At 31.3% G+C, this 17,350-nt stretch overlaps 1 protein-coding gene across 2 annotated transcripts; it reads right to left on the bottom strand.

The window, feature by feature from the left end:
* Positions 1-1,007: 1,007 nt before the first annotated feature.
* Positions 1,008-17,181, bottom strand: LOC111714457 (uncharacterized). Of its 2 annotated transcripts, XM_023489563.1 has the most exons (13): positions 17,118-17,148; positions 16,033-16,091; positions 15,011-15,075; positions 13,990-14,071; positions 12,293-12,380; positions 10,711-10,749; positions 10,062-10,128; positions 8,363-8,443; positions 8,033-8,089; positions 5,216-5,332; positions 4,717-4,800; positions 2,344-2,670; positions 1,008-2,010 (listed from the first exon to the last, which is right to left on the bottom strand). In XM_023489563.1, coding segments are annotated over exons 3-13 (1,542 nt in total). In that variant the 5' UTR covers positions 15,013-15,075; positions 16,033-16,091; positions 17,118-17,148; the 3' UTR covers positions 1,008-1,412. The 2 variants fall into 2 exon arrangements, with proteins under 2 accessions (XP_023345331.1, XP_023345330.1); XM_023489562.1 differs by lacking the exon at positions 15,011-15,075 and having other exon boundaries at positions 17,118-17,181.
* Positions 17,182-17,350: the final 169 nt, after the last annotated feature.

The following is a 17,350-nucleotide window of genomic DNA, read 5'->3' as shown; positions in this document are numbered from 1 at the left end:
TTTTATAACGTTAAGCAACTTTCAGGGGTGTATATTTTTCAGAATTACCCCCACCGGGGGGGAATGATTTTTGATGAATGAATCTTTCTTTTTGATAGTTTTTGCCCAAAAAATCATTTATAAAGTAAACCATATACAATTTCTGGGGAAAATAAATGATTTCCCAAAAGATTTTTTAAAATATATCTTTACTTGCAAATATTCTCGTGAAGAATGATCAACCCATTCATATTTGGTAGAGTTAAAGATCCATGTAGAACAGATCCTGGAGAGAATATCTGTCCTGTACAACAGATCTCAAACTTAGATCTAGGATACAATGCTGAAGATGAACCTCTCCGCAGCTACCACTGAGACGTTCTAAATAATTAAAAATAATTATTAAATTGTAAAGTAATTTAGTCTTTATTTTAAATATTTAAAAATAATTATCATTATCATTTTTATTATTACTAGGCTTTTAGCGCCCATCTTCTATTCAAACTGTGAACATGTTCTTTTTGTTTACATTTTAAAACAAAGAAGAAAAAATTTTGCGGATTTAAAAAAAAAATTCGCGGATTTTCAAGAATTTAAATTTTTTTTACAAAATTAAAAACCTTTAAAACACATTTTTTTAAATTTTTATCATTCATAAACCTTCCCTGTCATCACATGATGTCCCACAAAAAATTTGGGCCCGATCGGTTCAGCCGTTTTGACGTTTATTGGATACAAAAAAATAGACAAACAGACAGACAAGCCAAATTTATATATAGACTAGGCTTTTAGGGCGCTTCGCGCCCATCTTCTATTTAAATTGTGAACATATTCTTTTTGTTTACATTTAAAAACAAAGAAGAAACAAATTTTTGCGGATTTAAAAAAAAAATTCGCGGATTTTCAAGAATTTTTTTTTTTTTTACAAAATTAAAAACCTTTAAAACACATTTTTTAAATTTTTATCATTCATAAACCTTCCCTATGGTCACGTGATGTCCCAAAACAAATTTGGGCCTGATCGGCTCAGCCGTTTTGACGTTTATTGGATACAAACAGACAAGCCAAATTTATAAATAGATATATATGAATGGTTTACAACAACAGATTGCACATGAACAAGGGATTAAAAAATTTAAAAAGTTAACAAATTAATTTCAACAGTTAAACTTTATTTTATCAATTCATGATCTTTAGTTTACATGGTTGTACATAAAATTCAGAAAATGTATAGAGGTAACAGTTGAAACATAACATTTATCACGAGGGTACATATAAGTATGGGGGGGGGCTGGTAAAGTTACCATATTTGAAACATGGGTCTGACNCCCCCCCCCCTCCCATCATGGAGACAAAAGCAGTGTCACATGGTGCATAGGGGGGTGTAGTCCTCATATTCCCACCCATGTCACCTGTAACGCCCCTGCTTTTAATTACATCAGTCTTCTTATCTCGGTAACAGAAAAATCTCTAGGAGTTAAACTCCAAGAGAATAAATCTCCAATTTCTTTAATTTCAGGAAATCTTCGCTTAAGTAGTTCTACAGAATGTTCACTTAGCTCAATATCTTCTTTATGACAACCTTTAATAATAAACTTTTCCAAATTGTTGACACTGTTTCTGTTTAAAACATTGTTCAATGCTTTATCATTTAAATTTTCACATTTAGTCAATGACAAAGAGATAAGATTGATACAAGAAGAAAGAAGATGGGTCCAAATGGCACGCGGTATGTGCGCATGCGCATTTATTGTCACATGTTTCAGCTGTTTTAGCGCATTTTCAGAGATGTCGCTGTGAACTAATGAGTGTCCACTGATTGTGACATTTTCCAGATTTTCACAAAGTTCAGATATGATCGAAAAGTTTATATCGATGTTGGGAGCGTTATAATTAATATAACAAAATGTTGTTAGATTTCGCCCAATCTTAGTAAACACAGGAATCAGCCATTGCAGAGGAGTTGATCCTAACATTAAACTGTTGAGCTGGGACAGATGGGACAGACTATGAATATTCTCAAACTCGTTCCTGTGAATAGAGATGGCATAGTTTTTTGAACAAAAAAAAGTTTTTAGAATTAACAAATTTTTCATGAAAAAGGGTGTCATTCAGAAAAACAAATGAACGATGGATGAACGAAATGGATTGTTCAGAGAAATGAAAAATTACTGGTTTTTCAAAAAAGAGCAATAAAAAACAAAACTGAACAATTATTCAGTGAGATAATGAATAAAATAGATGGAAAATGAACAATAATTTTGAAAATAAACCAAAGCAATTTTTTGAACGGTTGAAAAAAATGAGTTGTTCACGAAGAATGAATGAACAAAATGAAAAAAAGTCAAATGCACCCATCTCTACCTGTGAACCGAATGCAGGCTGAGGTTTGATACATTAGGAAATATCATTGTTAGAACATAAAATATGCTTAGTTTATCCGAGTAGTGCTTGTTCAGACTAAGCATCAGTTTTTTTATTTTAAAATAATGATTTGTGTTGTGGACCAGAGCAGCGTCAAGAACATTGGATTTTGAGAAGAAATTCTGCATACAGTAGATGTAGTCCTCTACAGCTGATGATTCCAGGTATTCTAAGTGATCTAGATGTTCCAGCAAAATAAATACCCCGCTTTGGGTTATCATTGTGTTTTCAGCTTTCAAAATCTTTAGACTGGACTGCAGAGGAATACTGAACAAATATTGTTAAAGGAACTGTAAGTGTAATTTAAAGTCTAGTAACGATCCAGTTCAACAGGAGTATCCCCGATTCCCAAATATGTACCCTTTAAACCTTGACAGATGACTGACTTTTCCTTATTTATTTCCAGAAAAGTTTGTTATTGTTGAAAACTTTATTTGTAAGCTCTTCTATTTTTAGGAAATATTAATATTTAATGTTAAGTTTACACAGTACTGTAAGCATGGAGAGAGGCTTACTTGTAAATAAACTGTAGTTAACAATAGCAGTGGGATGGATAACAAGTCATCTTATCTAAACCATGTAGGGAGATTTAGCTGTTAAAAAATGCCAACTCAGAGAAGATGCTTTGAATAAATGTTTAAAAACGTGGAAAACCAAAGCCACCGTTGGACCAGGAATTCTATTTAAATTCAAGCCAATAGACATGAGACACGACTTGACGTGAGGTAGGAGGAAATAAAATCAGCCTGGGCTAAAACCAAAATGAATGTTAATAGTACTCACAAAGAGTCTGAAGACAGAAGGTTAACTTGTCGTATGAGTCAAATGAAAGGTGGAGAGTCAGTCAGAGAGCTCCGGCTTTCCATGATTCATTAGTGTCATTTTATTTGTTCTTTTTTACTTGTAAATACTTTTTTCCAATTCTCTGTGGATTTATTCAAATAAGTTTTAAGGCTTTAGATTTCCTTTTTTTTCATACTTCTTTTTTATGGTAACATAGTGACATCCGATTTTACGGCTTTTTACATAATATTTAAGAGACATATACACTGAGATCTCTGTCCTCAATAATCAGTCAAAGGGTACCCTTGTGAATCGAGGATGGTCTTTTTTAAATGGAAGGTCAATTAGAATAACAGTTACAGTCCTTTTGAAAGACTTTAATCATAAGGTTGGATAAAATAAATTTACAATGGTGAGGGGAGAAAAACATGGCAGCAACCAATTGTACAAAGTTTTTTCGAAATTTACTATCATCAGCTGCTAAAGACCCAAGCCTTGAAAAGAAAAAACTCAAGGCGGTTGGTTTTTACTAAACTCAAGGCCATCCAAAACCCGGGTCTTCACTTGATCTTTACTTTGGTCTAAACAGACACAAAGACCAGGTTTTACTCCGGTTAAAGCTTTTAAAATCTCATCCCTGGATAGATACATTAGTAAGAAACTAGTTCGGACTTGAAAAGTCGACTTTGTTTTGAATATATCTTTACTTTTACAGAATAGTGATGAATATAGGCGCAAAATCTTGCATAATTTTTTTTTCTACTTGAACACAATTCATGGGACAAAAAATTGCGAAATAATCTTCATTGTCTTTCACTCAGTTTGAAGCAGATACAGTCTTGACAAAAGTCGGAAAAAAGTCAGTATTCTGAAAGTCAAAACTAATTTTTTTAAAGTTTTTTTTGAGGTATTGTTTGCTGAAATAAAAATGTTATGTCAAGTTATTGTGGCATCAGTAATAGATCTAATTATACAATTATAGTTATTAAATTAAAAACATATCTTTAGTGATGAAACTTTCAAATTGTTGTTTATCATTTTGTGCTTTTTCGTCTACACATGTATTGTCTATATATCCCAATAATTGTAAATGTTAAATGCAAAAAAGTAAACTACATTTTAAATTACTCTGATATTATATTTAAGATATACATACTGTACTAGCGGGGTTACCCACAAAGGATGAGATTGTAAAGACGACCCCGAACTCTAAACATATAAGGATTTGAAGCTTTAATTTTGGTTTCTATATTAAATTAAGCATTTTAATGGTTCTTGCATAAAAAGCACAGGCATATGTCTGTTTGGAATACAAGGAACCCTGAATCAAGGAAAACGGAACCGAACCATCGTCTCTATGATGTCCCATCCTTTGAGGGTAACCCTGTATATCAACCATATGTTTTTCATCCTTTGAGGGTAACCCTGTATATCAACCATATGTTTTTCATCCTTTGAGGGTAACCCTGTATATCAACCATATGTTTTTTCTTATTTTCAGAATTTAAAAAGATAGTAAATTTTATAAACCTGGTGGCAAGGATTGCCATCCCATCATCCGAGACATTTTTAGAGAAAGAAACATCAAGTTTGGTCAGGTTTTCGCAGTTTTTACTAAAAATAAAGTCATCTAAGGTTATGTACTAGGAGTGTAGTCGTATGTCCAAGTGGAAATCTAATGAAAAAAATGACTTATATTCACAATGCACTGTAGAGCATGCAACTATTGAACTCATATGAAGTGTACCCTATAAATATTTATCTGCGCTAAAAAAAAAGTAAACCACATTCTCGTTTTTTTCTAATTTCTAATTTCCATATTTTATTTCAAAGGGGGGGGGGTGGACTGGTTATGCAGAAGATTCAAAGAACATAAAACGACGATATCTTCCCTTATTTTGCTCAGATAATTGAGAGCATCTGATTTGTTGCTACAGTATATATAGAGATGGTTGTAAGGACCATACCTGATAATTGAGAGCATCTGATTAGTTGCTACAGTATATATAGAGATGGTTGTAAGAACTACCTGATAATTGAGAGCATCTGATTGGTTGCTACAGTATGTATAGAGAGGACTGTCAGGTTTACGCTTCTCTCTAGAAACTGATGAACAAGGAGAGTCTCATCGTCAGATAAACTCAACCTTAGAAAATATACAATACACGTAGTCTAACAACAATGAAGTACATTCTCAGTTGAACAACTTTTGAATTGTGGATTTTGAGATAAATACTTGATCTTCCTTGTTTGCTAATTTCTGCAGATTAATATATTTTTTATTTTGATATTAAGGAAAGTTTTAAAGATTCAACCAATCAAACTCTGATTGGTCGGAACTAAGCGAGGATATCCAAAATGGAGGATTAACATCAAAGTGTCCATAGTGTATATTGAGATTAAGCAAATGGGATTTATGGTATCTAACAGAAAAGTCTCCAGCTTTGGTTGTAACATTTCCAGACCTTTTGCTCGTTCATTCAAAATCCGTTCCAAATAGCGTGAAAGTCTTAGAGACGTCATTTTGTATTTAAATCTTTAAATTACACAGCCCAGCAAAAAGTATAAAGTAGGAAATACGAAAAAAGTGCATTAAATGAGTAACAATGGGATTTAACGTCCAAAAGACATTGTAGTTCAATGTATTTACTTTTCTTATTTCAAGATTTATCCCTGCTCTTCAATACTATCCTCCCTGTCTTGATTATAGATACAGGAGCTGGAGTATAATTATCCCTGCTCTTCAATACTATCCTCCCTGTCTTGAATATAGATACAGGAGCTGGAGTATAATTATGCTAAAAGCAGATTAGAGTAAACTTGTATGTACATTGTACATATCTTCAAAACTATGTTAAAGTACAAAATATAAGATAAACAAGGGTTTTGGACTCAACTACTGCACTGTACAAAACTCACTGGACCTTTGAAAAAGACCGTGAGTGGGAACCAACAAATTGTAGAACCAGGACTTCTAGTTTACCGTGAGTGGGAACCAACAAATGGTAGAACCATGACTTCTAGTTTACCGTGAGTGTGAACCAACAAATTGTAGAACCAGGACATCTAGTTTAACGTGAGTGGGAATCAACAAATTGTAGAACCAGGACATCTAGTTCAACGTCAGTGGGAACCAACAAATTGTAGAACCAGGACTTCTAATTTACCGTGAGTGGGAACCAACAAATTGTAGAACCATGACTTCTAGTTTACCATGAGTGGGAAAAGATTTTTTAAGACCATATATTTTACCGCCTTTTCGCCAACATTACCGACCTATGATTTCCCCAACAGAGGGAGGTTAGATTACTTAACGTCCCTTCGGACAGTTATGTAAAATAAATACCCGTTCTTTTTCGGGAAATTAAAAATTTTACTTAACAACGGGTTCCCTCGACCAATTTAGTCCACAAAACATCCCTCACTGTGCTCTGGATGTTTTGTAATAGATAAAATTGGTCTTGGGAACTCTTAGTAAAGTAAAATTCCCTTTAAACTTCCCTGTAAAGTAGTTGTAAATAATTATTTCTTTTTAAATGTTTAAAAAAATGTTTTTACACTCAGATTTATTTTTTACAATTCGTCTTTAACTTGATTTAGATAATATTCATTCATTTTTTCTTATGTAAATTCTCTTTTTGAAGATTTTTTAATTCTCAAAAATTAAAAAGTTAGAATTAATATTTAAGTAGAGAACTGGAAGCATAAAACAAAATTGTCCTTATATAAAAATTATATAAATCTTATGTAAAAATTATATTAAAAAAATTAATTTGATTCACGAAATCTTTAAGGATATTTTATAGTTATAATTGGTTTTTAATAGATATTTTTAAACATGAGGCTTTGCATCAATGGTGTTTACATTCGGTTATATTTTACAATTCGTCTTTTAACTTGATTTAGTGATATTCATTCCTTTTTTCTTATGTAACATTTTTAAAGATTTTTTAATTTTCAAAGAGCAAAAAGTTAGTATAAATATTTGAGTAGAGAACTGGATAAATTGATCATAATTTCAAAAATGTGCCTCCAACAAAATTCAATTTTTATTAAATTTTAGATCCACAATTTTTTTATGACATCCGTGAACTTATTTTTTGTCTTTTTACAATAAATTATAGCAAAAAAATACTCCCAATAAACATTAAAATTGAATGACAAACGATTTGAATTTATAAAAATAAGATTGTTCTACTCGACTCGAGTTGTGCAGGATATCAAATATTAAATACGATCGTTCAGTCGTTTGACGTTTATGATTTCAGGCTCATACAAATACAATAAAGGGAACATTAGTTCCAAAACTAATACTTGGCCCATTTCTTACACTGAGTGTTAGAAATGGGCACAAATATAAATACTGGTGATTTTAGGATCCCGGCCCATATTGAGAGTAAAAGTCGATAGTATAAGCTACAACCAACATTTTATTAAGCATCACAAGGACAACAATTCTTTATTTTAACCCTATCCCTGCTGGGGTACTTGAAAACCTAAATCCTATGTTTGATGTCCAAATATGACAAATGATACAGCAATGGAAAGCTCTTATGCTCTACTTTTAGAATCTGCAAAGAAAGCAAATTTGCAAAAATTAAAATTTTTCTTGCAAAATCCAATTAAAGATTAAAAATTTCAGCAAAAAAAAAATGTCTAAAAAATGATAAGATATATACTGTTTGAGTTATGTAAAAAAAACTACAGGGGGATCAAATTGACGAACACAAGGAAATCTGTAATCCGTCTGCTAGAGTTAAGAAATTAGGTAAAACAACGCAAATTCATGACAAAGACGATTTTGAATTCGTCTCTTAATTCCCATGTTTGGGACACCCTGTATAACCTGAGAAGCTGAAATTCGTCTTCTAAATCATCCCTCCAGGATAAAGTCAAGTCAGGTCTGAACAAAATTAAACATTTTGGTCACATTATGTATTTTTCAGCAGGATAAGAGACTGTTTTAGAGTCTGTTATTAACTAAAATATTAGAAAAACTTTATTTATTTATTTTTTTTGTTTGGTTTAAAAACTCATTGTTCAAATCTAAAGGATGAGTTTTGGGACCAAAACTTGCTATCTGTGTTTTTTAAGGTTGTTTGATAAAGATAATTTATTTTTATTCCGTTTTAAAACCTCCGGGTTTTGAAGTACATGTATTATACAGTGTACTCACCTGTGATAGAAATTGTACATATCTAGATGGGCCTCTTTGTACACTTCAACACAATCAGAATCCAATAGATTTTCCAACAATCTCAACATTTTAAACATTTTAAACATTTTTAAAAAAAATTTAACAATTTTATAAAGTGCTTGCCTTGATGCAATGGTAAGTGCTAGGTTTTAAAATATTTTTAACAAAGTAAAAAAAGAAAGTAAAATTGTTTATATCAATTCTAATCGAAAATCTTTTCTAAAAATATAAGAAAATCCGGGAACCTTAAAATTCTCTGAAGAGATGGGCTTCCTTTTTTTGAAGGAACGTTATTTTTCGTTGCAGAGATTGTCATTCATAAAAAAACGCGGGACTAACAAAATATGAGTCGCTCAGAGAAATGAAAAAATTATCGTTTTTTAAAAACAAACAAAAAAGCGAATAATTTTAAACAGCTATATTATAGTTTTTTTTTATTAAACAAACGATTTTCTAAAACAAAATTGAAATAAACTTAATTAGCGATTTTTTAATGAAGTTTTTCGAAAGATTTTATGGAACAAACGATTTTACTGAAAAATCGTTTTGTGAGAAAATAAACAATATAGATGGAAAATGTAAGATTCTTTGAGAACGAACAAAAATTTTTTTTTTAACGATTGAAAAAGAAAACCAAACGAAATGGGTCGTTGACAAATGACAATTGAACAAAATGAAAACAAGTCGAGCCTTTACTTATATAGCACTTTGCCATAGTATATACAGTTAATTCAACATTATAGAATATTATGCAATGCATTATAATGGAGAGTACGTGCCATAGTATATATACAGCTAATTCAACATTATAGAACATTATGCAATGCATTATAATGGAGAGTACGTGCCATAGTATATATACAGCTAATTTAACATTATAGAACATTATGCAATGCATTATAATGGAATGCCGATATCAGCCGAGTGATAAAAGCTATCAAAAATAATAATTATTATTAGTAATGAATATTATCAAAATAAATAATATCAAAATAAATAATATCAAAATAAATAATATCAAAAATAGTAATTATTATTAGTAATAAATAATATCAAAATAAATAATATCAAAAATAATAATTATTATTAGTAATAAATAATATCAAAATAAATAATATCAAAAATAATAATTATTATTTGTAATGAATAATATCAAAATAAATAATATCAAAAATAATGATTATTATTAATAATAAATAATAGAACGATGATTGTGCGATAGAATGTCCGTTATCAAATTAATTATAAGAATTACAATACACAATAGTTTAATAAAAAAGTTTAATCAAATTAACAAGAGAAAAACTTGTTTTCGTTCAAATTAATAGATTCAAATTAAAGGAAACTAAAGGGACTCTAACTTGTAAGTGTAATTTTAAAAGGATCTTGAGGCAAAAATAAATGGATAATTCCCGATTTACCCTTTATCTCTTTGAAATGTAGTTTTTCTAGGTCTAAAAGTGTTTAATTCTGATAATTTCTAAATGTTTTCCTGCAGTAGAAATGTGCAATTCACTTTTGTAGAGAAACCACAACGGAAAATAATCATTTTTTCAAATTATAAACTTGGATTGGCAATTTATACCTGATCAGACAAAGCTTTTAAGGATACCGTTGTAAAATTACAAGTACAGTCCCTTTAAGGGAATGTACAGTAAAGTGAGAAATTAAGTTTTACCTTTTTCTTCCAGGTTTATTAGAATAAAGATAAACAGGGGTTTTCAAAACTTCGGTTTTAGAGTTTCCTGAAAATAATTTTAGATTAATTATTAATATTTAATTTTTTACGGAAAGTTATATTTCATAATTAGCCCAGATTTGTTTCAAATAGTTTTTAATTTGTGAATCTTGGACCGCGATGAACTTTTCTGAAGGCATTAAATTCGAATCCCCCGCAACCGACCTTGAATGCAGGCATTTATGACTTGGGTTGCACAAGTCTTGACTTTTGACGGCCCTCATTCTGGATCTTTCGTTCCCTTGATCATTTAAGATACATTTGATTTCATGTTCATATGCACTAAAAACTCTGGTTCATTTAAAGTACCATATAGACTTGAAAGCAGCTAGAGCAAGTAGTACGTTCAGTACTCGTATGGGTATTAGGCGTCAAAACAGGACGGTACACCAATTAACCATCTCTTTTTTTGTGAGTTAAATGTAATAGAGCATAATATTTTGGGCATATGAACTCTCCCGCACACAAAAAGAGACATTTTATAAGATTCAACTTGCCCAGTAATGTCTTATCGGAATTTTTTTGCGCGAAATTGTGCGAAATTAGAGGACTCGCAATTGTGCGCAAGAAAAATTAACTTAAAACTCACCCAAAGTGGAGAGCACCACAAGAAGCAATTTATTCACATCTAAAAAAGTATTTGGAATTAAAAACTGAAAACCAAGCTAAGAACTTTGCCATGTTTCTATCGAGTTTCCCCAATCAAAATTTGATAAGATATACAAACAGAAATTTACTTTATACTGGGTGTCACACGAAACATGACAGTTAGTGAATGGTTCAAAAATGTCTTCTTCCATAAGTTGTTAAGTTGTTTGATACCAAGGAGAATAATACAACATATTGTATGGGAGTCATCTTACAGTAATATTCATTTCTAAGTAAAATGTATTTAAGGAAAATATTTTTTAAACAAAATAAACTACAACAAGTCTTTAATATCTAATACATTATATTGAAGAAGACATTCGACTGTCATGTTTCGTGGGACACCCTGTATATATAGATAGATGACAAGTCTTTTTTGGTTACACACTTTGTCATTATATAGAGATCAAATATTAAAGTTGATCGTAAAAGGGACTAGACACGTAATTGTAAGTGACCCTTCATGTGTAGAGCTTCATGTACCCTCTTTAAACATCAATTAATATAACAAATAGAACACTATATGTCGTCTTTTCAAGATTCATGTATGATTCGGTTACAGTAACCCTGAGGCAGAAGAGCTGAAAGGAGTTATACGTACTCGGCCGCTCGGCGTAGAACAGGCTCTCTCACTATCTTGGTAGTCGCCGACTACGCGTAACTCCTTTGGGACGGGGGAGATATCATCGTTTTTTAACTTAAAGAGTTAAATTCTCGTAATTCATTCTTTTTCTTGGCAGCTTAGATTCATGAGTCAACCATTAAATGGTATCATTCATACAGTGACAACCAGAAAACTCTGGCATAGAAAGTTGACTTTTAGAAACAAGTTACTTAAAATAGTCTAACGAACAGGAGGCACAGTAATTGTAGAGTGTAATTTAAAAGTAATTTAATATTAAAGGGACTGTAAAGAAAAATGGAAGAGGTTATAGGCTGAAAGCTAATCACTTTAGCTCTTGATCGCGACCCATGAAAGTAATATCTGATGTTTACATCTCGAGAAATTTATATATAACTTTGTCAAATTTATACGAAAATTTTGTCATTTATGATGTTAAGTAAGAAAGCATAAAATTCTAATAAATAAATAGTTCATTTAGTGTTTTAAAGAAACAAGTTTGTTTTTGACAAGCAATCTGATCGAAAAATTGGAGACATTTTTTTTAGACATTTTTTCATCTTAAGACTATTTTCTCTATAATAACTAAGGAGGTGGTAAAGAGATTGCAACTTTTATACTTATCATATATAATTTAATAATTTTCGCTCATATAAAAACGACTGGACCAAATTGGGTGATAATTTTTTAGGGAGCCTAGGTATCCCTAGGGGTAACATAGACTAAAAAACTAGATTTTTTTTTCAAAAATCTTTTTTCTTCAAAAATAGATTTTTTTAAATTCCACGGGCAACCCCATGCACTTCAGCTAGTAGCAAATATAAAGTTATTTCGTTGTAGTTAAAATTCAAGAATAATATCACTCCTCTCCTCCCCTCCTCCCTTCCTATTCAAGACTTACCAAAATGGTTGTCAAATATTGCATGGGCCTGATCTAGTATAGCAGTGTTCAGGTTGGTTGGTAGACTGGACAGATAGTGTCGACATACCTAGACATTTTATTTACTTTCATCTAAATCTATATATAAATTTGGCTTGTCTGGGTGTCTGGGTGTGTGTCTGTGTGGAAAAAAAGTCCTCTAACAAGTGAAACTGCATGATTCACAATGGAAAAAAGTCCTCTAACAAGTGAAACTGCATGATTCACAATGGAAAAAAAGTCCTCTAACAAGTGAAACTGCATGATTCACAATGGAAAAAAAGTCCTGGTTATAAACATCCTATCAATAATCGTAGGTTTTAGGGGCTTGATATTTAAACACCCCTGGCTATATATATATTCAATATGGAAAAAAGTCCTTTTTATGAAAACTTCTCTGACTTAACCTCATTTTCCGAATTGAACATAGAAAAAAGTCCTTTTTTTGAAAACCTCTTTTTCCAAATTGCACATAGACTTATCGGCCACATTTACTCTACTAATTGGCCTTATTTTCTCTAATGTAAATGAACAAAAAATTGTGTTTTATACGCAACTTGTCTTATGACTTTTTTTCCGTAGATTTAAATTACTGAGTTTAAATTTCCCCGAGACTTAGGACTTTTTTTTCTAGATTTTTCTCTTCCTCGGATTTATTTTCTTCAGAACTTTTTTCTTGAGATCTTATTTCCTGAGACTTTATTGGCAGCCCCATACTAATTTAGGAAAAAAAGTCCCAGGAATCCAAAACACAGGACTTTATTTCCAGTGACATTTTTTCCAAGGACTTGAGAAAATTCGGACTTTTTCCCAGAAACTTCTTTTCCCGGGACTTTCTTACATAGATTCCAAATTTGGTGTGGGACCTAACATGATCCCAGGAAAGGTTTATGGATGATCAAATGTTAAAAATTGGCCCAAAAAATTCAATTTTCAATAAATTTAAAAAATCCACGAAATATTCATTTTTCAAATCCGCGAATTTTGTTTTTGTTTTGTTTTACAATATGTAAACAAAGAGAAAATGTTCAAAATTATAATAGAAGATGAGCGCAAAGCGTCCTAAAAGCCTAGTTTTTATAAAGGTCTACAAATTTTCTGATCTCGTAGTCGTACTTGTGCGTACATTCAAATTAGAGAAAACACGAGGTCTCAATGTTTTAATAGGAAATTTCGCAGTATAGCTGTAGAGTAAAATTTGTGAAGCAGAAAAGAAGAGAATACGTAGGAAGAGGAAGACGACAGGAAAACTCGGATTATGATTTTTCTTTAGTACTGTGTTGCCCAGAAAAAGATGAGACTTTAAAGATTCGACTGTACGGAATTTAGGCAAACTTTTTCTTTAATTCTTTTTTTTTGTTGAATCATTTTAAATCATATACAAAGGTTAGACTTCAGCACGTTACAATTTTAACAGTTCAATTCGTCACTAAATTCTCATCCTTTGTGGGTCTCCCTGTTGTCCAATGAAAATTAAACATAGCAATTGTACAATGTATAGCTTCTCATGCATTTTTACTTGAGAAGCTATACAAGTTGAAATGGTAGTTCGGCGTTATTATTTCGTTTTAATCATAATTTCAAGTTTATCTCGGTGTCCGAAGAGCAGTGTATCGGCCGTACATAGTTCAACTGAACCTCTGTCTTCATAAATTCCCAACTCCGACCCCGTATTAAACCTGTGTAATGATATTCCATTGGCAGCTAGTCTTTAAATCTGAATTATCAAGTGTGGAAACAGGAACAAGGGGAGCCAGTAACCTAAAAAAAAAGTTTAACCCAGAGCTTTGGAGATATCGAAGAATTTATCAAATGTCGTCTTGACAAATTTTTCAATGGTTATTAAACAATTTTACGTAAATCTCAGTATTTGCGAAAATAAATAAGGCATATGAGTGAACATTTTTAAAGAGCTCCATATAACCAACGATTAAAAAAACTAAATATTTGCAACATTCCGTTATCAGAAAGTGAAGAATACGACATTTGATGATTTCTGTCTATGTATGGCTTATTTAAGGTATATAACTGTATCATACCTAAATCTCATGACTAATGTAAATGTAATGGAAATACTTTAAGTAATTGCGGATTTCAAAGTTTTTTTTCGAGGCTTTTCGGGTTAAAAAAGTAAAAAAATTATGTAAGCAATTGCCTTATATGTATAATTTGGGACATTATGTTTTGGTCGGGTTGTTTACTTAATTTAGTTTGTTTTACAGGGTGTCCCAAAAAAACATGGGAATTCACTGACGAATTCGATATCGTCTTTGTTATAAATTAGCATTGTAATACCTAATTTCAAAAGCCATAATATTATTATGTCTGCTAGAGTGTATTTCATGAAAAGGGTACATGGCTGTAAAGATGTGTCTTTAATGTCTCCGAAAGATGAACAGTGATGACGGACAAGTTTAGTCTGTTTGTATCCTGTAATTTTCTTGTTTTACTAGTACAACCGTATGCAATCAAAACATAAACAAACAAATTGTAAACATAGCAAACGAAAATCTTATAGATTACAGCTTTCTCAGTAGGTATCACTATACTAAATCAAAAAATTATTTATAAAGACGTTATCGAATTCGTCACTGAATTCCCATGTTTTTTTGGGACACCCTGTAGGTTAAAATGTACGCCTTTAAATACCTCACGTACCGTATTATAACATGGCAGTTGCATAAATAGATAAAATATTACATTACAAAATTGTTTTAATTTGCGCCAATTTGTCTTCCCACGTATTCCTGCAAAGAGAGGTGGGCCTAAAATGAGATTTAGTTTGAAAAAAGGAAAAAAATATGCAGTCCTGCAGTACGCTTAAACTACCTTAAAGGGACTGTAAAGGAAAAATGAAAGGGGGTATAGGCTGAAAGCTAATCACTTTATAGCTCTTTATCACAACCCATGAGAGTTAAATCTGATGTTCCTGTCTTGAAAAATTGATATAAAAATTTAGTGGTCATGTTTCTCTGATGGATCACGTGACCAGTTTACTGCACTTTCATTGGTGGGAGTTCTTGTGACGTAATTTGGATAATAATAATGATATTATCAATTATTTATATCAAAAATAAAAATAAAAAATAAAAAAATAATTGGAGAAAACCTATGTTACAATTAGGTTTTACTGGGATAACTTTGTTTTCAGATTGTTTGCGTATTTGGTGAATATGATCTGTTTAAACCTACCATTCCTATACAAAATTGTATATATATGAATTTTCGTATAAATTTGGCACAGTTTTATATCAATTTCTCGATACAGGAACATAAGATATAACTTTCATGGGTCGCGAACATTTTTCCTTTACAGCCCCTTTAAGGTAGTTGGTGTAAATATCCAGTTTTCGTGATTTAACACCCACATACAAATATTTAAGGTACTTATGCAAGGAAAGTTATTTCAGAGGTGTACACATTTTTTGCACTGCAGTGTACTGTCTTTGGTCGGAAAAGTAAACACAAGACGGATGTCGAAGCCTGACATGGAATCCATTTTCACAAAAATAATCTTTGAAACAATTATGTGAATTTTAAAATTATCAAAATTAAATTGTTATCCTCCTCGGATACTAGACGAACACTGATGCATCTATTCTTGTTTATAAATACGGTACCGCAATTAACATTCCTTGCATTAGTACCTTGTTAATATTTAGATTTTAGATTTTTCCTGAAAAAAAATTATTTTTTATCAAATTATCTAAATTATAGTTTACTTTCTAATGATGGTATTTGTACATATAGTAAACAGATTCTCAGGTTGTAACAATCCATCCTAATAAATATTTCCTAAGTATGATTTTTCCAAGGAGATATAGAATACAAGGTAGGGGCGATGGGATTTGCGTACACGTTGCTTTGAAGTTTTTGAACTGCCGAAGAACTAGTTTCTGCGTATAATAACAATAACAAAGGCAGCCGATTAATGTAAGCATGAGTTAGTAAACGGTGAATCTTGTTGAAAGTAAGTGATTGATATGACGAATAGGACGAATATGATTCAGCAGCCCAAAAACGTGACAGCTAAGTGTACGCAAATCCCATCGCCCGTACCTTGTGTTCTATATCTCCTTAGATTTGTCCAATCTAATTTGTAGTTTGTAAACAAACCAAAAATAGTTTAAATATTTTCATAAACCGGTTTGTTTTTTGAAATTTCCCAGTTTACCAAAAAAGACATTTATCAAAATGAATTGGTTGAGTTAATGAAAATGAAAATAAAATTTTAAACTATACACAACATACATAGTTACCTGTAACACCATGGTTGTAACGTTTAGTTTTTTTTTTTTGTTACATTTTGGCATAATACGAATTAAATCGCGTAAAAAAAATTTGTCTGCTTAACGTATGTGCCAATTGCGATCACACTAATAGGAGAAATTCTAAATCGTTAAATGAATAAGAAATGTTTTTTTGTGTTCCACCATTAGAAAATCAATCAAACATTTTATTTACTTTTTAACTGTTTGAAACTGAGTTTTGGCCAAAAACTCAAATGTTCAAATCCCTATTATATGTATGAAACCTGATGGTGTAAAAGTTAGATTAATTCATATAACAGAATTCAAGGTTTGACACATATTAGTTTTCCAATATTATGTTGTAAATCCTTTTTTCCGCCCATTTTTTTTGTTATCCAAAAATTGCAAAATCACAAAAATCGTTAAGCATTTATAAACTATAACAAATGCTTATTGTTCCTAAATGTACATGCCTCGGGGCGGCTTCAAAAAATTATACATGAGTTAGTGATGTAACCTCAAGTGCCAAATTATTATCAATATTATTTCTATATTACCTGAAAACCTTCTAAAGATCTCATGTTTTCAGAGCGTTTTCGTTCTTTACATTCTACTTAATCTGGAAAAATAAATATCATATCATTCATGTATTTTAAAGAGTATTATTTACTACCTGAGGTGCACGGCGTTGCCCGTGGAGTTTTAACACATTTTGATTAATTAGAATTTTGAAAACAAGAATTCAGGCAAATTTGGTTCAGGTTTTGGCCAGCTATAGCGAACAAATATA

Source organism: Eurytemora carolleeae, unplaced genomic scaffold, assembly GCF_000591075.1.
Source record: "Eurytemora carolleeae unplaced genomic scaffold, Eaff_2.0 scaffold1337, whole genome shotgun sequence".
Classification (NCBI taxonomy): Eukaryota; Metazoa; Arthropoda; class Copepoda; order Calanoida; family Temoridae; genus Eurytemora; species Eurytemora carolleeae.
This window is presented reverse-complemented; position numbering and strand designations above follow the sequence as displayed.